Genomic DNA, 27,186 nt, shown 5'->3' on the forward strand with positions numbered 1-27,186 from the left:
TTTGTCCTTAAGCCTGTGGGCATAAGAAGGGAACTGAAGGAAGCCACTGATTCCATGACTGGTGAAAAAGTTATTTCCATAGACAGTTCTGGCTATGTAATATACAGTTTATGGTGATGGATAGGAGCAGCAAAGATTACGTAAAAAGATGGTATGCTTGACCATAAGTAGGGTATGATTAAACAGTACTGGCACCTTACCCTTTTTCTCTTCTTAAAGCATGTTTCCAGATATATTCAGTTTTAATGCACTTATCCCATATTTTTGCCATTATCAAATATGCATTCACAGGCAGTGCAGTGAAAACTTGAATAATTCAGTGGAATAGGAAGTATGATAACTATTTATGGAAACAAAACTTGGGAAATTTTTAGAACTTTTAAATACAGATAATGCAACTGACCAGTTTGATTGAGAGGAATTTGGGTCACATAAGCTAGGACAAAATTCTGCTAACGGAACACATTGCTGAAATTTATCCCATTTACATTTTACAGCGAGCCTCAACTACAGTTGTTAACATTTTATACGGTAAATAAAGATCGTGGAATGCGTTTAAAATGATGGCTTTTTAACAGGAAATAAGGACATGTTTCAGAAGTTTCTAGTTAGTACTTCAAGGCTCTTTTAAAAAAAATGGTACAATAGTCATCATAAATGTGATAGTTGTCTAGTTTGTGCTAATCTTCTCTAAAAAGGATGTTTCATCTAAATCCTTAAAAATGCCACCCTGGGGCTAAGCACTAATATGAAAACTTTTATCTTTAGAAGAATTTAGAAGAATTGAATCCCGTAGCTTATGTGTGTAGAATAAGAGAGATTTAAATTTGAAAATTTAGATAACCATAAGTATATGTGACAGTCAGATTAAGCCACAATAAGCATGCAATAATAGAAAAAGATATAGAAATCCCCTTTCTTTGCTGGTAGGACAGATTGAATAAGACAGGAGAAGGTTGTTGCTTTCTTTAAAAATAGTTAAATCCATGCCAGAGTGTCTCAACTCTGCGTTATTATCATTATCTCTGCTATTATCAAAACAAAAGACATGGCAAAAAATATATATATATATGTTGTAGTGGAGCTGCTTAGTCATGGCCTGAAGCAGTGATCGAGCACCTGGTGGGAAGGCAGGGCCAACCCAGGGGACCTCAGGTACATGCAATGTACCTGAGTGACTGGAAGGGGTGGAGCCAGGATCCACCCCTTCCCAGACCTCATTTAAGGGTTGGCAGTGGAGGTGAGGGTGTCTCTTGCTGCATATCCTTGTCTATTAGTGGTTTTCCAGAGGTAAGCAGCTCTTTTCTTCCATTTCTGCATCTGCTGCATTTGGGCTTGTTCTCATTTGCTGTAGCCAGAGACTTTGCCAGCCTGCTGTTATCATGGTACCTTCCATCTCATTATAGCATTACACTTGGCAAGCCAGGTAGATACTTATTTGTGATGGATTACCTTAAAAAAAAAAAAAAAAAAAAATTGTGTTGGATGGTCATTAGGACCCCAAATACATGCACACATGTGCAGGACACAAATAATATGGCACACTGGTGATACTCCACCAGTGGAGTATCACCAACCACTTGGAGGCCATCATCCAACAGGCTGCCCAATTGGTGGCTGATCTAGGGGAGACAGAGTGTCTTTGGACCAGGTGCAATATCCAAATGTTGGAAGGGGCTGAGGTCCTCCCTGTAACTAAAACCAGGAGACCTGCCCCACGGACTCCCCAATCGGGACCCATATGGGTATCCCGAAAACAAATGTTTAAAGACTTAATCCAGGCTGGTGTTCAATTTACAAAAATTGATTGCCAGCCCAGTCGTTTCCTCCTCCATCTATTCATGCAGCTGTACCCAATATTGCCTCCCTGATGGACACATTGAGTAGGGAGATAGAAACCTACCATTGTGTCCTAGACTTAGCAGATGAATTCTTCAGTATTCCCATTCATGAAGAATCACAAGACCAGTTTGCATTCATGTGGGGAGGCAGGCAGTGGACCTTATGGGTCCTGCCACAAGGGTACGTGCATTCACCAACCTGTTGTCATAACTTAGTGGTGCGTGACCTAGCAGAGTGGAAGCCAGGATCCACTCTTTCCCAGACCTCATTTAAGGGTTGGCAGTGGAGGTGAGGGCATCTCTTGCTGGAGATCTCTGCCTACCTGACGGCTTCCAAATGTAAGCAGCTCTTTTCCTTCATTTCTGCATCTGCTGCATTTGGGCTTGTTCTCATTTGCTGCAGCCGAAGGCTTTGCCAGACTGCTATTATTGCAGTACCTTCCATCCCATTATAGCATTACATATGTATATGTAAATAATGAGTGATTAGTAAATCTCACTCATTGGACTCAAGAAAGAGGCGATTCAGACAGCCAGTATACCACCAGTTATCTTTGCTTTTTCTCTTGAGCATGGTTATGACTGTTGACAATTGCAAATTCAGCATAAAAAATGTTAATTATTGGGGAAAAAATGTTGATATGTAGTTAAAAGATAGCTTTACTTTGTGATTAGGCTGTCCTGTGTGAAATCCATGAAACTATCTCAGCAGATATTAGCAAATATTTAATATACCTGGTGATGATCTTATTCCTTTATGATGGAAAAATTCACAGATAGCCAACTATGGAGAGTTGAAGGAGAGGCAGAAATTCATGTCAAGAATTGCTCTACTGCTACTGCGACTAATTTTGGCTGTCTTGGAACAGCTGAAGTTGCAGACACTCTCTAAAGCACAGTTCCTCAGTTTCCCTTTCAGCACTGCCATTATGCCAGACAAATTCTGAAGGACACTGCATAGCTTGTGAGGCAATTGAGACCCTTTGGAAAGAAAGCCAGCATATTCCTGATTCTCTTTGACAGTACTCCTTCTGGTGATCTGTGCCTGATCAGAATAGACACAGAACTAAATTTAAAGTACTTCCTTACTGCCTTGCTACCTAAATTTTATCAGGTACCTTCCCTGACTTACTATATTGTTTATATGTCATAAACGTTCATCTTCAATTTGTCAATAAATCTTTATACTATTCCCCATCAGTGTTTCCCCCTGTGTATCATCTGACAGAATATAGTTAAGATAATGTTGCTAAAACACAATTCCCCCTCTCTAATAGAGGAGAGCATACTACCCTCCATTTGATAGTCCTTGGATATACCGTAGGTACCTCAGATGAGTTGGGCAGTGGGAGAAAAAAAACATTTTATTGTAAGGAGGAAGGGGTCTGGAAGCAACATGTTGCTGGGACAGTCAGGGTGGGGAGATCTTCCACAGCACCTAGGTCCATGGGGGCTTACAGCAGTAGATCTCAAGAAAAGGAGGAATTAAGCTGTATTGTTACATTTACATGATAGATGTCTTTTGGTATTGCATATCATGCAAGTTCTCTATTTCTTTTGATTATATAAAATATTTCCAGGACACAGGTTCTAACTTCAAAAGTTAACTTTCTATTTAATAATAAATAAGTAAACCCTAAAGAGTAAGGAACATCAATTTTAAGCAAGAAAAATGTCCATTTTGGCTCATGTTTTAAAAATATTTTTAGTTAGTAAAAAAAAAAACTGTTAGATGTTTTCTATCTATATGTGAAAAGCCTCATATTTTGCACAAAATTGCTTCTTTTGAAAAGCCAATGCAATACAGTTTGCAGTGCTCTGATTTTCTGGTAAGCTGGAGGGAAGTACAATTATTACAGAAATACAAACCTCAGCAGATTTTTAAACACAAAGAACACAGAGCATAAGAAAAAAGTACTACTTTTATATGAATTAAGTCTTGAATTTACCACCTAAACAAGGAGATCCCTCACTGTCAAGGGACAAGGAACTCCACCTGCAAGAAAACATTGTTTTCTATTAGTTAAACCATGCAATTTTTATGGCTTAACTATTTTGGGCTAAAGATTAAATGGAATCATCTCCTCCTCTGTCTTCTGTTACACTCTTAACTGAAAACACCTTCCTTGTGCTAAACTTTTGACTCTGTTATCTGTATTAATTGGATAACTAGAATAACTGATGATGTAAATATCATTAATTGATTTGGTAGATCTTCACTGGTTGTGAAGTCAACTTTATTTGTTGTTTCATTCATAATTAATACACTAAACACACAGCAGGTAGCCTGTGTGTATGCATGATGTTGATATTCCTTCATTCTTAGCGATTGAATAAATAAGAAATATGTATTAGTTTATTTTAATTGTGAGTCATGTAATAATACCCAATAACTCCAACAGTAAAGGAGTTAAAAGAATTCAACTACTTGAAAGATAACTTCCCCCTTTTGCGTCTATTAATATCTTTGACACTCATAATGCTATATATCTTGCAAAGGAAGATGCGAATTTTAAGTGAAGGAGAGATAAAATTATCATGCTTTTTCAGATCACTGAAATCTTGAAAGAGTTTCTTGCAGCTGATTATCTTGGGAAGCAATTGTGAGAAATGCAGTTTGTGGTTATATGCTTAAAAATATTTAATAAGTTATTTGATCTGTACTTAAATCATCTATATATACATACACAGGAAAGAATATTTATATTCTTATATAATATTTATGTTTTGGTTTAGTGGGGTTATTGGTGGTAGGTGGATGGTTGGACTGGATGATCTTGTAGGTCTTTTTCAACCTATCTAATTCTATGATTTAGTAGGAATTTAATGTTCAATATGGTTTAAAATGACTAAATGTCACAATCCATTACAATGAAATATGAGTTACCCAGATATGCTATAAAATTATCATTTTTTCTATTGTAGACATAGAAACCGCTAATATGTGATGAAGAAGTTTACGAAATGGTCCTAGGATTTACAACACTTACTAGTATTGAAATGATTTATTTGGATTGGAGCTGTCCTGTGCATCTCAGCTCTATATGGCAACCAGACAAACCGCAGTAATGCAGCAGTAGCTTTTGGACTTTTGCCTGTAAAATTTGGCAGCTAAATTTAATGGACTTTGAAAGAGACTTAGGTGGTACTGGTAACTTCATTGTTCATAGGAAAATGAACGATTATGTTATTGCTGGTGATAGTCTCTTGCATTTGGTTCTGAGTTCTCTGAAATACTTGCATTTCCTCTAAATCTTCTCTTTACCTTCTCTTTGCAGTGGAAGAGTGCCTCTAACTAAGAGACAATTCAGAGTTCATGTCTATATAACATAGCATATGAGTATCTCCTCTAGCAACATAGCATCATGAATGTTGGAAGGACAAATATTTCTCGCCTGAGAATTCAGAGACATTTGACTAACACGGAACTGCTGAATTCTTGTAGCCTGGATTCTAAGAAAGAACTTAAATTCCACTTTGATTTTCTGCTTGAGGTAAAATCTCAGAACTTTGGAATTTTGAGAAAAGATCGGAATTTGAGTGTTTTTATTCAAATGTGACTTACACTCTGCAGTCAAAAAGCCACAGAAATGTGCTCTTCAGATGTAGCCTGAATACATCACATACTGCTGGAAGTGCAGAAAGTGCCCAAAGTCACTTAAGAGAATGTTTGCTGTGTCTGGTGTCACATTTAGTGTTCTCAGATCTGCAGCAATAGTTTTGTAAAATTTTTCTTTCTACTAAAATGTAGCATCAGCCACGGTCATCAGCTGGCTAGACAAATTTACTTCCTTTTCATTTTAACTGAGATAGTAGACGCCAGTACAATGGGCAGAATTCACTAGAAATGGGAATCTGTCTTCTGAACTTATTTTTGTAAATAGAAAGATTTATTAAATAAACAGGAATAGTACCCTGAAGAATTTTCCTTTTGCCAAAAGGTATACTTTGCTTGTTCTGTCTATGTCTATTACACAAAGAAAATATAACATCATTTTAAGTGCTAAAAACACAATTTCTTTTACAAGTAATAATCTGAGAAGACGATTATGCAGTCTCCAAATAAGGTCATGTGGTGATAGGGAAACAGTGGGTGCTATTAAAAGCCTGACACTTATCATTCACAGCGGTTAAATTTATCATGGTATTTGTGGCATTCGCCAATCTTAGTATAGAGAATGCCACAAATACCACGGAACTGATAAATGCTGATTTGTGGGTGCTGTGAAGGTTGGATGCCGTTTTGGGCATAGTGATCATGAATTAATGGAGTTTTTGATTCTTGGAAATCTGAGGAGGAGAGTTAACAGAACCGCCTCCTTGGTCTTCCAGAGGGAAGACTTTGGTCTGTTTAGGAGACTGGTTGAGAGAGTCCCCTGGGAGGCAGTCCCTAAGGGCAAAATAAGGCTGGACACTCTTAAAGAAGGAGATATTAATGATGCAGAAACAGGCCACTTTCATGTGCTGAAAGTTAAGCTGGTGGGGAAAAAGGCTTACCTGACTGAACAGAGCTTTGGCTAGAAGTGAGGACAAAAAGAGTTTGTGACCTTTGGAATTAGGAACAGACTACTCAGAAGGACTACAGATATGTCATGAGGCTATACAGGGAGAAAATTAGAAGATCCAAAGCCCAGCTGGAGATTAATCTGGTTGCTACCATTAAAAGCAATTAAAAATTCTTCTATAAATACATTAGCAACAAAAAGAGGACTAAGACTCTCCATGCTTTGTTGGATATGGATATGGAAGGAAGTATAGTGATGAAGGATTCTCCAGGCTCAGAGGGTGAATATGAACTGCTGCTCACAAGTCTACAGCTGCAGGTGTGATTCTGTCCCTCCTTGACTGAGGAGGTTCTATGGTGATTAACACCATGGGTGTTAAGTTGCATAAAGGATCTTTTTTGTTATAGTTTAAAAAGTGTAGCGAAAAGCTGGAAGAATGTGGTCATAGTTGTGAAGAAGGGGCTTAAAAGCCCTTTGTTAGATAATGTCACTTCATGGGGTTGTTAAGGCTTTGTCTTTGATCATCTCTTAAGTTATAGAATGCATCTGGTTACAATAGATGGCACTGAAGAGTGTATAGTGAAATTCTTGGGCTGGAGACAAAATTTACAGCTCAGGCCCGTTTTCCATTTCTGATATGAGTTCTTCACCTTAATTTAGGATTCTCCCTCAAATTCCTTGCTATTTCCATGCACACACGCGCAGAATCTGTGTGGTGAAAGCAGTGGAGGGAAGTATACTAAGGAAGGAGGGTACTATATCCAACTTCAGTCATTTATATAATATTTTACTATTTCCCCAAATCATAAGTAGGTTGATATCTTTAAAAATCACTTGAAGAGTGGAATGTGTTTTGCGTTGGTAAATGATATTTTGGAAGACTGTAACTACAAATGTAACTTAAATGTAGAACAAAAAAAACCACTTATTCTTGCATTGATGATAAAAATACTAGGGGCTTGAATAAATTAGAATATTGCTGTTGTTTCAAAGACAATGATACTAGCAGATTGTCTAAAGCAGGTGAAGGCATGACTATTTTATTGAAGCTGTTTTAATTACTGTGCTCTAAAACTATGCATACTTCTAGTCAACCATTGAATGTGGTGGCTGAAAACAAGGAAGTGGAGAAACTCTTTGCTTTAGTTTTTTCAAATTGTGTGTCTTGGGCCTGATCCTAGTACAACTTGCTGCACATACTGAGAATTAACATCAATGCTGGTGTGTGCAAGCTTTGAATTGTTTATTATGCCCATAAAAATGCTGGAGGTTTATGTGTTACATTAAATGCAGTGATATGTATCTTCACTTCTGAGAAGATGATTTTTATAATAAATGCCAAATAAAGAAACATTATTTAAGTAAGAATAAATTGTTGCAAGACAATTTATAATTTGAGTGATGTACAACTTTTTTTGTATTTTTTTTGTATTTGTTTTTTTTCTATGTATATTATAGTTTGGCTTTCCTACTTACACATTTGCGTAATTAAAAATAAAAAAAAAATGTAGTAATGAGCTATTCATAGATATTGTAGCAGTGCACCAGATTTGCTGCAGAGCCAGCTGTGATATGACATAGTATCTCTGCAGGACAGTCATCTCTGCCTTGTGCTGCAAGTACGCTAACACTTTCTAGTACTAGAAAAATTGCTTTCCCCTGCAATTGGTTTTCCCTAGAGAGAAGAACAATCAAAAATCTTAAAGTATGCCTAGGTATATTCACTTAATATATTTCTCTGACCAACTCTTCTCAATGAAAAACAGAATATATTTCTTATTTATCACATCAAAGAGAATATCTTGCTAAACATTATGTATTTTTTTCCAAGATGATCTTAAAAACTGAAGAAAACGATACTGTTTGATTTTGGAAGGGGAAATCACAGAAGGAGAGGAGAAATCTTTTAAAAGGGGAAACTAATTCTGTGTTCTTTTCTTAAGGATGTTCCTGTCATCATGGCACACTGCCGCCAAACTTATCTTAGCTTGTTGGTCTCATTGTCTAGCACAGTGAAACATGCTGCATTAAATGCATTTTCCATTCAACAGCAACTTGGTCTGCCTGTTATCTCTGACTCATCCACCTGTCTAGTTGGTGTTCTTTGAATTAATTGATCTATCTTTGAACTCATGTTTTCTCTCATGCCTTGTTTGTCTTTGTGGCAGTTCTATTTGTATTTCACACATTCAGTTTTGCTGTACATACTGCCTTCAAAGCCAGGGAACATTTTGAACTGACACTTCAGGTACTATGACCCAAGACGATAACTTGTTGGTGTAATTAGTCTAAATATGCCTTGCACATTATTATAAGAGCCCTGTGGGGACTTCAATTTTTTTCTCTCCACCTGGACTAGCCTTCCTGTAAGCTCTTTCTCTTTATAATACAATTCCTGCTCCAAGACAGATCCTTTCCTCAGAAGAAATACATGAAATAATGAAATGTGTTGAAAAATATTAATGAAACAAAACTAATAATTTATCCATGTTTTCATGTTATATTACTTAGTGACATATTTAAATAGGCAAGGTCTTTAAGTGCTTATCAGCAAATATTTGAAGTAATTTGCCTGGTTTTTGTTCACAAAAACTCTAGCATGAATGTCCTTATACAATAAAATCCAGTGAAATAAGGGCTGGGAACTACGGTTTCTTCAATATCAGAATCCTCAAAATGCTGTGTTTCAGAGTTTTGGAAAACACTGGGTAGCTGTGTTGCAATATGAGACCTTGAAATCCCTGTCTGAAAATGCTAGAGAGTGGAGGCTTATAATATATTCTAGTCTATTTTATGAGGAAAGAAGATGGGGCCAGCTGAGATGTCCTCAAAACAAGTGTTTCATAACAGAATGATTGTTTTATCTGCTTCCTAAATCTGAGAAGTTGCACTGCGTTGTTGATAATAAATTGCAGCAGGTATCATATTTTACGGCCAGGATTTCCCCTATTCTCAGCTTAAAACATAACTCCCAATTATCTATACCAGTTACCCAGAGCCTGAAAGCTCTCCTGACTTCCTGTGCAGGAGGGTAAATGTACTCATGTTCATATGGCATTTGGCCACAGCAAGATTACACTGCATTCCCTCAAATGCTCTGGTCCTGTTTTATTGGCTATCTATAATTTCTTATTTGGCAGATTGAAGCCTACGGGATAAGACAAGTTTTCCATGGATCAGTTCCTAAACGCTTCCCCAAGACAGTATGTTCTGTTATGTGCTGTACAGAAAAGAGGAGAGTAAATCTAGATGGGGAAAGGGAGGCTTATTGTCCCCAAGGCAGGATGTTTGGACACAGCCTGAGTGAACCTGTGCTGAGGAAATTTTGTGCAAAATGGAGAGGCTGACTGAAGAAAATAAAATTCTGTGGTTTTTATTATGTGCCCAGCAGATACAGACACGTGCAAGAGGAAGAGATGCTTCAAAGCCTGGAAAATAGAAAGTACAGATAGTACAGAAAGTGTTCTTTACAATAAATCTTAATAATTGATACAAAATTATAAACTGATAAAAATGTACGCATAAAATATTCACCCATTTGCATGCAAGTGTAAATCTATTGCACTGTTCTCACTGCTGGAACCTTTGGCACTCACTTGACTAGCATTTTAAATGACAGGAAGTACAGAAAAGGCAGCTAGCCTGGCAAGTAGTGGTGATGGCATGTTCTAGGTCCCTTGCCACCCCACTGGCTGAAGAACAGTCCTGCAGGGGTTTCTCCAACAGCTGCTGGCACTGCTATGCACAGGCCACCTGCTCTCACCAGTCCCTGGCCTCCAGGGAATGTCATGTAGAAGGTAGGGGAAAGGGAGGTACTTCTTGACATACTCATCTTTCTGCTCAGTAGGGCAGACACATCTTTCAACTAAGGAAATCATGGGGCAAGCTACCAAGATAATTTTTTTTTTCTTTCTTCTAAAAATCATTGCTACTTTGGATATGTTCCTCTCAGGAAAACAGACCCTCATTTCTTGCAGAGAAGTGTGAAAAAGATTGCAAAGAGCTGCGAAGCAGAAGTTCTAAATCTCAAATGAAAAGTAAATATCTGGTTAAAAATGAGGTCAGATTTGCATAGGATATGTTCAATTCAGTGCAGCCCTAGAGCAACTGTGACCTATGTGAGAAATTATGCAGGCTTCTCCATTGTCTAGAAAAATAAACTGTAACTTCCAGTATGATAGTGACATTATGCAGAATGAAGATTTTTTTCTTAGAAACACAGGAATAAAGCATGCACCGTTCTACAAAGCTTTATAAATTACTGAATTTATTTTTTTTCTCATTTTTTCCCCCCACAAATTCTTTTTTTCAGAAATAGTAAAAAATAAATGAGTTTTGTTAGATTCTGAAAAATATAGTAGTTAATGGAATATTTCACAGCATTAAAATTAGGGAAAAATCTGTATATAACCTCTTCGATTTAATGTGGGGTAGAAGAAATTGAATACTATAATCACATCTTTTTAAAGCTCGGTAATTTATATTTGTAGAACATTTTGATACTCCAAAATTGATTTTCCTTCATTCTGAAACAGAAACATAACAAAAATTTAAGGAGTATCCTGGAAATTTTTTTGCTTAGGAGAGGTTAACAAATAGTGTTCTGAAAACATGACACTCTGCCCAGCACTAAAAAGATGCAATGTGTTAAAGGCAGTTGTGCAAGTAATAAAAAAGCCAATTTAAATCCCCTCTTGTGAAACTCCAGATGTGCACGGTTGGAGTAGCTCTGGGAAGACATTCTGAGTCTATGAATTGGTATTTTTCGGTGTGTAGATCTGTAAATGATACTGAAGATTCTAGACTAAAGACTTGTCATTATTGAATACTTATGTATCACACCACCATAAAATTATAAAATTTGAATTCACTTGAATTTTTTTAATATTACATGAGCTCTTGAAAGTATATCAGCTTATTCCATTAAACTGTATATTCTGGATCCATGTGAACTGAAGTAATTGAAAGGATAACTTGATAGCTTTCAGCTTGGGATAAAGTCTAAAATCACATGGAATTTTAATGTATCCTCCCCATACAGGCCTTTTAAGTTGTCCCAAGGATCTCATAGAAAAGGATTCCTAGAGAACAGGCATTCCTATGGAATGCTCTAGTTCATATTATTTCATATTTCTTTGTGTCAAATGAACTCTAATTATAAACACTTATAGACATGTGTTTCAACGTGTGTACATATGTGTATCCATTTATGCTTTATATATTTTTAATGAATTCCATATCAAATATATTTCACCCATTTTTATGGTAACTGCAAAACCTCTGAATGACAGAGGGATTTTAAAAATTCTGCATTTCTTACTGAGCTTCCACTCTTACTGAGTTTTCCACTCCTGCTGACATAGTTTACCTCTGAATCAATCATTTGCCTGCCCTAGTTATTTCAGGGCACTGCTTCAGCATAGCTTCCATTGGGATGCTTTAATGTAATTGGAATTCCCTTTCGAGACTGGTGAGATGTGGAGAGAGAGGAGAACAGTGATGGGCACCAGAAAACCTGAAAACACATGGTGGTATGGCAACCAAAACAAACGAAAGTAACTCTGCCGCAAATGACATCTCTGAATGGAAAGCATCTGGGTATATAAGGATGCAGCATTTAGATAAAGACAAATGTAGAGAAGGCAAAGCAATAGGTCTGAAAAAAGTGCTTGATGTACTCCATTCATGTTGAAATACTGAAGCATGACTTCCCATAAATGATTATTCTTTTTCTACAAAATAGAAGAAGCAAATGCTGCTTGCAGTTCCAGTATACAGAACTTGGTTCTTATTATTAAATCTTACTTTTTGCTATTCTTGGTTTTTTTTGCAACACTCACTTTCTCATTATTAGCATTTGGCCATTAGTGATATTAAAATGTCCTGGTATAAATAAGATCTTAAGAATTTTTGAATTATGACTACACAAAAGTCAGAATTGTCATTAGTAACACAAAAGTTGATTACCAAGGGACTGAGATAGTATTACACAAATTGAAAATAAATGCTTTTGAATGTATTATTGTCATTATATTTAAGTTTCTTCTGGTTATTATGTATAGCTCTTTTGATTTGTAAGAAAAAGAGGAAAATAAGGTTTGACAAAAAGATCTTGCCAACATTCTGTATTGGTTCTGGTATGGTGGTTGTATAATTGGCTGTTATTTTACCATAGAGTGCCAAACCTTTATATAGGGCTGCATATCTTTTTGAATTTTTCTTGAAATATTATTTCTTTGAAAGAATAGAGCTGCAATTAGAAAAGTGAGATATATAAAACTTGTTTTCTAGTTAAAACAGTTGCACTTATGTATTTTAAATTCTTTTAGTTCATAACATTATGAAGTACTTACTTAATGCTGACCTGCCTCATGAATATTTCTTGTATTAGCTCCCAGCTGGCGAGACAAATTGTAGAAATTCAGCATGACATATAAGCCCTAACATTTATTCCATTTTTCCTAATAGAATGCATTGATTTGCTGAAGAAATTTTCACTCATAGCATTCTTCAGTAGTAAGCGTGGACCTGAGACTGATAAGAGAGTCTTGATGTCATTATTAGGATCGCTATTTTCTCTGTTTACTTGTTGAGGCCCTCATTTCTGTGCAGCCAGTACCTTGCTGTTCCCTAGCATGGCAGACACAAACGCAGGCCATCTTCCATTCTCACAACAATGAATACAAGTGCTTGCCTTGATATTGGCAGTTTTGATACAAATACAGTTGTCTACAGGAGAAGAATTTGCTACATGTTTCTCAGAATCAAAGTGACAGTGTAGTGGTCTGTTGTTGCTTTCTCTTGAAAGCAGATGACCTCTGCCAGGTCTTGCACCTTTTTGGAAGTCTTTTTTTCTTCAAAGGCACCCTCCGTGGTGTGAAACAGAAATTGCCTTTTGTAGAAATTTCATAGAAGAAAAAGCACAGAAGATTTCTGATTAAAATGCACAGAGCAGTTGTGCCAGGGTTGTGCTCATACAGCAAGGGAAGAATGTACACACAACTGTTCATTTTAATGAGGAAGTGTAGGTGGAAAAAGATGACCTAGATGATTTTATGAATAAAAGATATAATCTGATGCAATCATTTCATTAATACACACATGGCATCAAATGAAAGCAGAGTGTAGCAGATGGCCGTGAGAGGTCTTAGATAGGCGTTTTCAGTTTAGTAGCTAACTACTTCGATTTTCTGGATTACACCAAATGCTATCAGAAAGGAAGCATTCATCACATTGGTCTTGAAAAGAAAGTACTACAGTTTTATAAAAGCAATGCAGGAATATCTCTCTTTTGTGACACTAGCTGGAAAATGCAGTCACAAGGCTGATGTGGGGCAACATATTTCACAAATACTTCTGAAGGAAAAGCCTGTTATTTTCTTAAGAAATAGCTTACAATTTTTAATTAAAAGCTGTTTCTTTGCTCTCAGTTTTCTACAGTTGGTGGAAATGGCTTTATAATACAATAATTAAATACAGTATTGTCATTCAAGTTTCAAATCTAAGCCTGGCATTTATGTATTTGTTGTAATTATGGATCCACCATGAACAACTGCAAAACAAAGATCGCCAAAGAAGGTCCTTGGGATAGTACCAAAAATGTGGAGAATTATTCTGAGATAAAATATATGGAAAAAAATAAATCTGTATCTTTAAAAGGATGTAGTATTTGGAGGATGCTTCTGTAAGATCTGAATCTTGTTCTCGCATGAACTGACCTCAGCACAGAGAACAACAGGGTGGGAATACAATGATTCTGTATACAGAATCTGACAGCAGGTAGGCAGCAGCCAGGTGGCTGCTTTGCCCTGCTCAAGTCATGCCATCGGCACTGGGCTGTGGGGAGTCTGACACCAGAGCCAAATGTGTCAGTGCAGGCCCTGTGTGGTCAGCCCTGTACAAATGCATAGCCTGAGAGATTTGTCAGCTTCCTGGCCTTTTGCAAAACCAAATCAGGGCAAAAGGGCTGGATTTCTTAGAGAGAATCTGTCCTATCGCTTCTTAGAGACAGATTAACCTCGGTTTGGCATCTGAACTGAGGACACACACAGTCTCATTCTCCAAATCTAATCCAAGATCAGCTCCATCTGTATTATGTTAACATGAATTAATATTGAGGCAGAGCCATCTTTGAATGCGTGTGGGAGCTGGAGTTCTGATTTCTTTTTGCAAAGGTTATTTGAGCTTGGTTGCTGTCTTGACTTTGGTGTGGGGAGTTCCTTTGCTGGTGTGAGGTTTGTGAGGTTTGTGTGATAAATGTACATACTGAATTTAATCTGCAGAGGAATGCTGATTCTCTTTAAATGCAGAGCAAACCAAATACAAATACACCCTTTACTCCAAAGCCTGCACTTGGGAGTGTGAAGCAGACTTTGTTTCCTTTGTATATAGCTGACAAATTTATTGAACTGGGCAGGCCTGTCCCTGCTGCTTCAGTACGAAATGGTTCTTTGTAAGCCATGAGCTTTATAAGACCTAAAGCGCTGATAATCCTGAGTGCTTGTGAATGAAATATACGCACAATTTTCTAATATGACTATCATATACGATGCTGATACTTCTGTAGTGTTCTTGGCAGCCTACTACTCTGCAAATCTTGGCTTTATCATGGGCTGAAATATTCAGGAAAATGGTGGGAAATCTAAGTAGAATCCTGAGAAGTTGAAAATCTTAAGTCTACTGTTCAAACCCCGAGCACTTCGTAATTTAGATATTTGTCAGGCAAGTAAACAGGTTGCTGTTACGCTTCTGGTGAATTATGGGAATGTGAATAATTACTTTCCAGTCACTTAAAATATGTGTTAGCATCAAGAAAGAGACACTCAGATTGAAATTATTATCTTTTTGCCCACATTCACAGAGGTCTGAAGTCCAGTAAACTTTTTCAAGTGTGAGAACAGTTGTTCTGCATGTGAATAAGGTGGTAGTGTGGTATATGAGGCTACTGATAAAAAAGGAGAGGTTGGCTGTTTCAGAATGAGATAAAACTCCTGCAAGAGCAGATGTGAAATATTTGACTTTAAAACACAAATAAAAAACTATTTCATATTAGTGTTTACATATCTGTAGCATTCATGTGTTACCTCCCCTTCATGTTTTCACAGGTGGGCTACCAGCAATAGGTAGATCTCATCACATACAGCAAATTTTGGTTAATTGTTCATCAAAAGCTCAGTGTTCAATTTGATCAGAATTTGATTCCTTTTTGTTTGCTGGTCACAAAAACTCAGATACATATGTTTTCTACCCTGAGGCTATATAACAGCTTCCTTTTGTAGGAATGCTTATACTTGACTGTAGACCAAATTCTCCTCCGCTCTCTTCAGTAATTTCTGTCAAGGTCTTTCCCTCTCTATTTGGTTCTCCAAATAGGATTATCATCATTAGCTTATTAGCATACTCCCTGCCCTCTCTCCTTCTGCACATGCATTACTGCTTCCTTTACTGTTTTGATCTCAGTTATTTTCAGATCCCTCTCCAAAGACATACTTTGGGGCCTGTATGAAACACTTCTTCGTGGTTGGTAGATAGATACTGGAGTCCTCTTAAAACAAAAGGAACAACCTCTATTTTTTTTTCTTTACTGTGTTTCTGCAGCAGCGGGTTTTACAAACACACACACAGACTGCAGGAAGTGTGAGATTCAGGTTTAAAGAAGGATGCAGTCAGGATTTAAAGAAAAGAAATGGTGTAGGAAAGAAACAATCCAGATTACTTCTTAACAGACTCTTGATTGGAAAAGATGAAAAATCTACTGTTTTCTGTGCAAACAGAGATATTCACTTTTCTTCTCATATTTGATACTTTCCCATTTTGGGGATCTAATCAGGCAACTGACCCAATAACATGTGAATCAGAGACCATCTGCACACATCAAATTAAAAGACAAATTTTGAGGTGTCTAAAACACACCAATGTCCTCAGCATTGATGAAGCTTGGTCCCATTTATTTAGAGAACACTTCACATCATTAACGCAACACAATATTGTTTCATGAGAATGCTGCAAAGTAAACAAAAGACCACACTGTTTACAGCAGCCTTAACAGTTCTGCTTTGGAAGCAGATTGATTTTACTGAGTTTGGCAGCAGGATCGTTATGGTCAGACTGATTTGAATTTTTCTTATGTTCATTTTAATAAGATCAGTTGAGCAGGAAAAAAGCTATAGTTTATCTGTATGGAAATATAGAGAACACACTTTAGGCTTCACCACCAGGAATGAGTCAATCCCAGCCGGTGTTAGTGCTTTGTCAGGGTTTGTTTGGTAGTGTCTCAGGTACAGTCTCTAAGGATAGCTGTAAAATAAAAAATATTTTAAACATACTGTAATAATTCGGGGGGAATATGTAGATGTTTTATAATGAAGGGTAGTCTTTGAGTTACTTTATTCTTGTGCTGTTTAGAGATGCTTTGAGTGAAGGTTTGGCATCTTTTCTAACTTAAATCCAATCTTGGTCTCAGAATTGTCTGAAATAGCTATACATGTTCACTTTTCCTTAGTGATTCTTGTATTATATCCGTGATCAGAGGAGAGTAGCAATACAGTTTTAAACCCGGTATCCCTCAAGGGTAAGCGGTTGTACTAGACGAGATTACTGCTGCATGACACTGCTGTTCTCTCGAGACTGGGGAGCTTGCAGAGCCCCACAGCCCCTGAGACTGCAGCCAGGTGCAGGGGCACAGCATCCCGGAGCAGCGACCGCGGGCCTGAGCTGGCTCCCCGGGCGACGCTCCCCTGGGGCACGGTCCCAATGGACCGGAGCAGCCTGGCAGCGAGTAGGGTGGGCTCTGTTAGGGAGAAGAGCTGCTCGCTGGCAAAAGAAGCCTCGTGGCGGCTGGGGCAGCTCTTCCTTTGCCCTCCCTCCTCTTCATTTATTTACTTCATTTGTTTTATCGCATTTATTTATTTATATTCACGGGAATAATAAAAAATGAGAAAATCCTAGCGCTGCTTTTGGCTGCTCTCCACCAACCTGTCAGTGACGCAAGCGGAGACTACTTAAAGGCAGATTAGAGGCAGCAAGACATTAAAAGCCAACCTTCCTCCATCCCCGGCGCGGATCCGCCGCACCGCGGCACGAGCCGAGCGGGCCGGGCCGGGCGCGGCCGCCGAGGGGCCGCGAGCAGAGTCGGGCCGGGCCGAACCGGGCAGAGGCGAGCCGGGAGTCCTCGGAAGGGCTGCCGCGTCCAGCCGCCATCCTGCTACCGGACTGCAGGCTGTAGAGAGGGGGTTATCTCTTGTTTTATTTTTTTTTCTCCCTCCATCCCTTGCAACTCAACAAAACAAAACAAAAAAACAAAATAAAATAAAAAAAAAAAAAAAAAAAAAAAAAAAAAAAAAAAAAAGGGGGAGGACGAAAAGGGTAGGAAGAAGTGAAGAGAACCCCTCTGCTTGCAAAGTCTTTGTCTCCGGATGAACAGCGATGGGGGAATGGACTATTCTAGAGAGGCTACTGGAAGCTGCCGTGCAGCAGCACTCTACTATGATAGGGAGGTAAGGGTGACGGGGCGCTGCGGGGGGCGCGGGGGTGCCCTGCTGCTCTACAGAGTCCTGGCGATGCGGGCAGCCTGCGCGGGGCTCCTGCCGTGCACGCCTGGAGAGCTCCTGTGTGCAGGCGGCAGGGTCACGGCGCCGCGGCACAGGACACGAAGCCGCGGAGACACGGCGCTCGGCCCGACCCCGTCCCCGAGGAGTAGGGGGGCGGCGGGCAGACATTGAGGGGATCCCGCCGCCACATCGGTCTCGCAGCTGGAGCTTCTCCGCTCCTCTCTGCGCGTTCGGCGGCTGCGGCCCGCGCGGTCGCTGTCGTTTCTCCCAGAGGGGCCGGGGCAGCGCCCACGCGGGGCTGGGGCTGGCGGCAAGGCACGGCCGCTCCCCGCCGCGCCGAGGCGATACCGCTCCGGCTGCGGAGCCCCGGTCCGATCAGCACTGGACAGCTCCCGGCCGCGCGCACTGACGGGCTTCTCTGTTCCAGGATCCTGCTGACCGTGGTGGTGATCTTCAGGATCCTCATTGTGGCCATTGTAGGGGAGACGGTGTACGATGACGAGCAAACTATGTTTGTCTGTAATACGCTGCAGCCAGGCTGCAATCAGGCTTGTTACGACCAGGCTTTCCCTATTTCTCACATAAGGTATTGGGTGTTCCAGATCATCATGGTGTGCACTCCCAGCCTGTGCTTCATAACATACTCTGTTCACCAGTCTGCTAAGCAGAGGGAACGGAGGTACTCCACTGTCTTCCTCACCTTGGAGAGAGACCAGGATTCAATGAAGCGTGACGACAGTAAGAAAATCAAGAACACAATTGTCAATGGGGTGCTGCAGAACACTGAGAACTCCACCAAAGAGGCAGAACCAGACTGCTTAGAAGTGAAGGAAATCCCCAATCCTGCAATCAGAACTACAAAATCAAAGATGAGGAGACAAGAAGGCATTTCTCGATTTTATATTATCCAAGTGGTCTTTCGAAATGCCCTAGAGATTGGATTCTTAGTGGGGCAATATTTTCTGTATGGATTCAATGTCCCTTCCATGTACGAATGTGACAGATACCCTTGCATTAAAGAAGTAGAGTGCTATGTCTCTAGACCCACTGAGAAGACTGTGTTCTTGGTGTTCATGTTTGCTGTCAGTGGCATTTGTGTAGTGCTCAATTTGGCAGAACTGAACCACTTGGGCTGGAGAAAGATCAAAATGGCAGTGAGAGGAGTACAGGCAAAAAGGAAATCCATATACGAAATCAGAAATAAGGACCTGCCAAGAATGAGCATGCCTAACTTTGGCAGGACTCAGTCAAGTGACTCAGCTTATGTGTGAGGCTGTGACAGAACTGAAACTTGGTGCCAGGTGGAACAGACCCAGACACCACTAGAGAAAGGTACATTGCTTAGGCAAGCATTTTATCAAACCACCAAGAAAGCCATTAAGGTATTGGATCTGCACTTACTGAACTAGCTGCAAAAATGCAGTGCTATGTAAAAGACTGAGAAAAAAAAAACAACAGCTATAAAACCATGCTTGATCTAGCCTTACAGCTACTATTATTACTAATTTTCTTTCTAATGATTGGATGTTATCTGTTGGTGGAGCCGGCTTTTTGGTCATCATTAGGATGAGTTTACAGTTTGGACTGTCTGACTAATCTTTGTAAACATGTAGAATGTTCATATTAAAAATCTGCAAGGATACTCTATATGGGGTGGGATGGGGTGGGGGAAACTGTTGTGATGTGCAGATGTAAGCATGTTTTAAAAGGAAGGTAATTGCACTGTGACCACAGCTCAGTCAGGACATCTGCTCTCACCTATCTCACAGATGCCTGATGTTATTTTGCTTGTCTAAATCACAGAGTTTATTCCTGGTGTGTATTACCAGCAATTTTTTAACATAGTTTGTGCATCATTTAGTTATGCTAAACAATAAATGCTGAATATAATTTTGCCATTTATTGTTTGCCTGTCCTCACACACACCAGAGACCTTAATCATCTTATGTTAGTTGTGATCTACAAAATATATAAGTACAATTCAGTTCATTCCCTGATATGTGCATGAATAAGATGGAGTTGGTTCATGCTGGCCAAGTTACATACTTATGTACAGTTACCTAAGGTGACACACATACCAAAGGAACAGAATTCATTGCTTTTAACTGTGATTATATCACCTTCTCTCTGCTCTTATTTATATAAGTGCCATACTTGAAACATCCAACTCTGTACTTAATCAGAAGGTTGTCTTGGAATACCAGCTGGAATAAAGTGATTTTATACTCTCCTGTGTTTATTTTATGCTCTTTGTTTAGTCATTGCAATGGTGTAAAAAGCAGCTAAAGTCTCTATTCATAAATAAAGTATTTGCCTTTTTTTTTTTTTTTTTGTAAGCCAGAGAAGTTTGTTCTTCTTTATTATTGTATACAGTTGTAGAAATATACAAGGTCAAAATAGTTGACTTACAAATACTCTTCAGGGTTTAAAGTGTCTTGTTGATACTCTGAACTCTAAGTGACAAAACCTAGGAAATCAGGACTATTCATTGTGTCTATTTTCCTCCTTAAGCAAGCTTTCTTTCTTTAAAGCCTGATCCAAAGCCCACTGACATCAACAGCCTTCTTTCTGCTGACAGTAAGGACAACACAGTTGGCCGCCAAGGTCACTCTGGAAATAGCAGGGTGCAATTACCTTGAAAATGAAACAATTGCAGTTTATCATCAGGGAATCCAAACAGTAACCTCAGCTTTTCTGCTTTACAGCTGATTCAACAAATACACTATTCCTGTCCCCTCAACTTACTGGTAAGCCACTGGGGCAGTCAGAAATAAATCTCTATTAATAGCAATGATTTTAATATAGGATACTAAGTTTTGATTATGGAACTTTATTCCCACTGAATTTGACAGAAAATATCTCATTAGCAACAGTAGGACTTGGATCAGGACTCAAAAACCATACAAGATCATTCTTAACTAAATGGTATCTGCACTTTAAAGAAAAGTGCCCAAATGGTGCTGGAAAATCTGCGGATAATTTATAACACATGAAGGAGATGAGGGCTTGAAGCTGCAAATGGCCTTTTCATTATATTTTATTTCAAGCCTGACAATGGATTTTGTTGTACTTTGGCCTGGAGATAATGCATATAAATCTTTCTTTTTGGATTAAAGTTAATAATTCAACATTTAATTTTTGTTGCTTGCCAGTATTGCCACAAACAAACAAACAAACAAAGGAAAACCTACAAAAGTTATTGGTTCTTGGATAGTGTATTCAGGATCATTTTCATTTATGGGCTTTTTTCTTCCACAGTGAAACATAAAAAGACTTTGAAATGTGTCATGTTTTTAAAGATTTCTAAAATCTTTTTCCTTATGAGTAAAATGGACAGTTTTTACAGTTTGATTATAGAAGATAATAAAATGGATTTGTCAAATGATTCTCTGCAGTATAAATGCTCACTGATATTGCTAGTTGACTGCATGTTCACTGGAAAACTGCCAGTTATTTTTAGAAAGGCAACATGGCAGCTAAAATCTCCATCTGCAATATAACAAGCTTCTAAAGATTACTGTTTGACACACAGATCCAAGCCTGATCTTCATTTTGTGGACTCATGGGGTGTTCTGCAAAATTTCCCTTTGAATGTATATTGAAGTGGAAAATGTTTGACAGTCATAATGATTGTTTTAAAGTTGAAGAAGTAGGAGATTTTTTGCAAAGGGCTTGATCCATTGCTAATTAAAATTGAAGGAAACAATTTGTGCTGACTTCACTGGGTTTTGGTTCAGGTTCAGCGTGATTTCCTGTCAGGCAGAAGCCCTAATGCAGGTTATTTCCTGTGGCTGCATAGGCAGTGTTCAGTCAAACTCGAGTGAAGGTGCACATCTTGATAGCTGTAAGGTTTTAATGCTTTAAATTCCTTTGCATGCGACACAGAAAGGATCTGTTTATAACAGTTAAAGCCAGTGACTCAGTTCATTCAATTACTTTATGCAGTTGCACATTTGTACTCCAGTAAGCTGGGATTCTTCAGAATTTTCATAAGAGAAATATACAAGGAAATGCAGATGTTGATTTATTCAATAGGATCAGTGATAAAGAAGGCAAAGGCTCATAATTTGGTCGACAGAAATGCAATTCCTCAATTTTTTCAGTAATTTCAAAATCATTTTTGTATTTCAGAAGAGAAATGAAATGATGTCAGGAGATCAAATGTTCTAGTCTGCCTTTTCAACTGCTGCTTTTCTATTCATTTCTTACTTATGACTTATTTGTCATGAGCAAGAGAATTATTGGAAACACGTTTTTCAGTCAATGTATCATATGAGAGTCATATAATTAATGCTAATGGACTGTTTGCATGAAAGCTGACCATTCATTTACAGGATAAATGCTTTAAAATTATCACAGCAATGGAAGAGCGTGTTAACTAAACAGAACTGAATGAACACAGGCTGAAGCACGCATTATAGCCACTTAGACCTTGCTCCTGCCTCGCTGAAATGAGTGATGCATATATATATTTATATATAATATATATTCCAGTGATATATATGGAAGAATAAGATATCAAATATGAAAATTCAGTCCATCTTTGTATTATTCATTGTACACCCTGTTTGGTACTAGTGGACAATGGTGCATCTCATCTTAATGAAAACAAATGTTATGATCACTAAAATTTTATGGTACACTGCAGCAGAATTGGATATGGTATTGGTTTCTATAAACAGGCATAAAATAATGATGTTATTTTTTGCATGGTCTTGATCTTGTTCTCCTTAAACCTGTGTGGATTTCTAAAATTATTTGTATAGGGATTTTGTCTCGCTAGGTATATTTAAGTTGAAATAATATTATATAATTTTTTTTCTTTTTAATTAGGAATTGCTTTTTTTTATTTAATAATAAAAACTAACCTCATTTTTACATGGGGAAGCTGAACTGTCTGAATTGTTCCCATAAATAGTTCAGCTTTATAGGTCATTGACTTAGAAGATATGTAAAGACTTTCATCTTTCTTAAAGAATGTTTGGAGAACAAACAGATCAACTAGAATGAATAAACGAATGAAGTGGTAACATTGATTTGGGTTTGTTTTACACTAGGGAAGTCAGAAGCACTTGGCTACTCCAAAGAGGGCTCAGATTTTGCCCTGCATTATATCTGACAGAGTGAGACATACACAACCTAAGCAGTGCTTACATTTCCTGTAGAGAAAGAGGATGGACGAGATAGCTACTGTCCCAACATCCTTCTGGCTTTATTTGTGTGAATATAAATGTCTGTGCCCTCTTACTCCTCCAGAGAAAGGGGTTAAGAGGCTTTTGATTTGCTTGGTGTACAAGTGTAGAAATGGGGTCAAAAAAGTGGAGAATTGTGAGGGAGAAAACAGACATAGATTATACCTTGTTTAAAGTCTGATATTGTTCTTCATGAAATGATTAGATTTCACTTTCTGTCAGACCAAGACAAATCCCAAATGAAGGGAACATCCCATTATTTGCTGAGATCAACAGTGGGGATTACACTTCTTCTCTATTGTCCACCCATTCTCTGGACATTTTGGGATACTTTTCCCAGAATTTCTATGTTATTGTAAGCTTTCAGAAAACATGCTAGGTTGCTATCAGCTGGTATGCTTAACACCAGATCGTAAATTATATCCCTCTCTCTGTGAAACACTGATAATATTTCTGTGAAGAAAAGCAGAACTAGAAAATACTTCATATTGTGCCTATTAAAATGCACTAAGGAAGTCAGGAGTCAGCTGCCTGCAAAGTAAGTGCAGTCAGATGGTACTTATCCATATCATTCCATAGAACTGCAATCATAATAAACCATACACACGTGTACGCACACACACAGAAATACTTGAAAGATTGTTAAGGAAATTTTCCTTAAATTGTATTACTGTGTTAGAGACTGAATTTCAGAGGTGTATACAGAAGAAGGCAAATAATCGTAGACACTGTTAAAAACTAAGTGCAGTCTTCTAACTGAACAATTCACATTAAAAAAAAAGATTACCTTTTTTTTCTATGAAATTATTGTGCTATGGGCTATGCTAATAGCAAGTTTAACTGAGCAACTGCATACATATGTAAGTTATAACTATAAAGATGCTTGCCTTCATTGTATTAAAATCTGACAATTTTTTCCTGGTAATGACCAAAATACAGATGATTATTGAATACATACGATTTCTCTATAAAAATGCATGGTATAAGATGAGATGTAAGTTTAATTTTTAAAATATTTTATGGTGTTTCTGATACAATTGTGATAACTTTTTTTAAAAGTAGTTAAAATATTGCTTCACATTTAAGGGTACCTTGTGATGAGTAGACTTTAAGAATGGACTTATAAATGGTCTGAAGAATTTGAATACAAAGGGATTTCCACATTTCCACTGCATGTGATGTTTTAAAAGCATAGGTCTTTTGAAGAAAGATAGCTTTCCTAGAAACTTCTTAACTTACCCCTAAAAAATATCCCCCTGCTCTAGGAATGTCCTTTGTATAAGAATGCGTGAAGCTCTGTGTATGCACAGCTTCCAAGAGGGAAGATTCCACATCTGACATTGCTGAATGTCCTCAATGTACTTGAATTATATGTGTTTATAAGTATAAAACACATTCAATTCTTTACTTCAATTGTCTCATTTAAAAGTGGGAATATAGCTTTAAGAGCAGGAAAATAATTTTAACTGTATCTGTCATGGCTGTTATATGTTTGTCACAATTTCTCAAAAGTGAAACGCTTCATATTTCTATTTAATGAAACTATTGAGGTTTCTCTATTTATAAATGGAGTGGAATCACATTCTAAGTAAAAGCTGAGAAATCCAGGAAAAAAAAGATTTAACTTGGACATATATTTCACAGCATTCTTGGTTTTATTTATTTATTTATTTATTTATTTTAGTGAGGGGAAAATTATCTTTTCTTTAAATCTCCAGTTTAATATTGCAAATTATGCCTCCAGAGAAGTGTTTTTGGTTTTTTTTTTCTCTTTTCTAATCATCATAATGAACTGAGATTCTGTGCATATTTTAAGGTATTGTAATTTTAAAACAGGGTTAAAAAATATTGTCAGGTTTTTTGCCAAATTTACATAAGACAGACTACTATGTATCACTATAATTATGTAATTGTGAGCCTGTTTTGTTTTTATGAAAACAAACAATCCAACTCTTTTTGCTGGGCTTTGTTTAGCTCTTTAATTATTACTCTATTTTAAGAAATTATGAGTTCTGTGTTTTCTCATGGCATTGTCTTTGTCTTTAAGTGTATACTGAAGATTTCCTCTACCTTCAGCAATGTGATATGCTCTTCAGATTTTGGCTTACTTTTAGATCAGTGAGATTAGTGTATGAGCAATCAAGGGAATCAAAATGATCAGTGGGACACGCAGAAAAAATAGTGGATTTTAGAATTACGCTGATCTTAGCATACAGTAAATTAAGTCAGTCTCCGTGGTATTTTGAGACTTACATAAATAGATATTGTGTATCATACACTAACTTATCAATAAAAAGGCAGTTAGAGACTACTGAGGGACTCTTGTTTTAAAATCACAAGTTTTCAAATGTCTCAAATTGTTTAAAACTGTCTCAAGATGCTGTATAGATTGGAATGTAATTGTGAAACTGCATATACAGTTCAACTTTGCCTTGCTGGTAGTGAAGAGAGAATGGACTTTTAACTGTACAATTTTTATTACAATGCACTAAAGGCATGGATAGATAAAACATTTCTACTATGATTTATGAATTTGCCAGTGTGAATCATAAAAATTTACAAGTGGTATGCAGCTAAATCTTAGTTCATTAAGCAGAATATATTAATTAATCTCTGATGTTTTCTCAATACCACAAACTTTCTACAGTAAACTATACAGTATTTTGAATTCACTTTAATTAAACTTCGAGGCCCTCCTGTATGCTCATGAGAACACATATCAGGGGGAAGCTAGTTTGTCAGGATGAGCATATGGTTATCTAAATTTAGCCTATTTTATTGAAAAGGTGTCAAATTTGATAAGTTGAAACCGTCACACCATTGGAATAGCAGTTTATGCTTTGCAGTATTACACGCTTTGTAATGCTACAGTGAGCCAATTAGCTGTGCAGTACTGGATACTTGATTCCTCCCAATACTGAAAAGCCTACAAATTTATTTTCTCTGAATTTTCTTTTCCAGTGACCTTCTGCTTTGAATAAAATAGACAAAAAAGGAATCATGACAGAAGCATGGTCAGGAGGTCTGGCTATGGTAAGGAAATACGTGTAAGATTCTAAAACAAAAATATAAAAATTGAATGGTGTGTGGACCATTACTCATAGCCAAGCAGGACTTTTGCTCAGAAACACCCCCTGCTACTCTAGTATAAGTCTATGAATGATGCTGTAGGGCTATCCCAGCTACAGTACAGCTGCTGCACTCCTCTGTACAAATATTTAAATGTAATTAGCCCCTGAGTGGCCACTGGTCTGAGTGCATGTCTAAAAGATACTCCATGGCTTACATACCTGCTAAAGAGTTAAAACCCCTGATTTCTTGGTCAGCGTCACTATGCAGATATTCACCGTGAAATAAAAGACATTCATTGAAGTGAATGTGTTTTCTCAAAGTTCATCCTAGGACAGTAGATCATATTCTCAGAGGAACTAGAAGTACAAAATAGACACAAGTCTGTTCAGCAGCAGCATAAGCAAAACCATGGGGGAGAGAGAACAGGAAGATCTGGCTTTGCCAGTTTTCTACTGCTAAGGAGAAATGGGGAATTAAAGCTGTGATTACAGCTTGTCCTTGCCTTCACCCCTGTCTTCTCTGCTCAGAGGCAGCTGTCACCTCACATATGCAGAACTTCCCTGGCCTTAGCAGCTGTGGTAACCTCAGTGGCAGTGCCTGTTGTTGTCCTGCCTTTGCAGAACATGTAATGGGCCCAGCAACATAAGAACCTGGTCAGTTGGCAGCTCTTGCTTGTCCAGGGACAGCTTCATTCTTCTTGTGCAAGACAGCTGCCTGTAATATCAAGTCTTGCCTTGGGCATGATTACTCATCCATTCAATCCATAGCGCAAAGAAGAGTCTCACAAAACATGAGAGTTATTGTATGACATTAAAGCTGCAATTTCTCAGTGGCTCAGAGATGTACACAACAGAATTCTTTACATCAGATAATTCATCCAAAAATTCTGACTCATTACAGAACTAATCCATATTTCAAGTTAAATTCCACCTTTAGAAGTGTGAGGGCACTTTTTCCAGTGCCATTTGGAAAACCTCAGAGTAATCTGAGGAAGAATAAAATGTCACATGCAAATTAATGAAGAGTA

General features: G+C 37.9%; 1 protein-coding gene across 1 annotated transcript; it reads left to right on the plus strand.

Moving 5' to 3' along the window:
* On the plus strand, positions 17,710 to 19,491 carry GJD2 (gap junction protein delta 2). The gene is made up of 2 exons (XM_021403269.1): positions 17,710 to 17,841; positions 18,323 to 19,491. The coding sequence occupies exons 1-2, from the start codon at positions 17,771 to 17,773 to the stop codon at positions 19,164 to 19,166; spliced, it is 915 nt and encodes a 304-aa protein (XP_021258944.1). The 5' UTR covers positions 17,710 to 17,770; the 3' UTR covers positions 19,167 to 19,491.

This window comes from Numida meleagris, chromosome 6, assembly GCF_002078875.1.
Source record: "Numida meleagris isolate 19003 breed g44 Domestic line chromosome 6, NumMel1.0, whole genome shotgun sequence".
Classification (NCBI taxonomy): domain Eukaryota; kingdom Metazoa; phylum Chordata; class Aves; order Galliformes; family Numididae; genus Numida; species Numida meleagris.

What these genes read in the sequence shown, in the direction of transcription:
- GJD2 (XM_021403269.1), top strand. Translation starts at nt 17,771, where the DNA reads ATGGGGGAATGGACTATTCTAGAGAGGCTACTGGAAGCTGCCGTGCAG. An exon ending in CACTCTACTATGATAGGGAG is followed by an intron (nt 17,842 to 18,322) that starts GTAAGGGTGACG and finishes TCTCTGTTCCAG; the next exon opens with GATCCTGCTGACCGTGGTGG.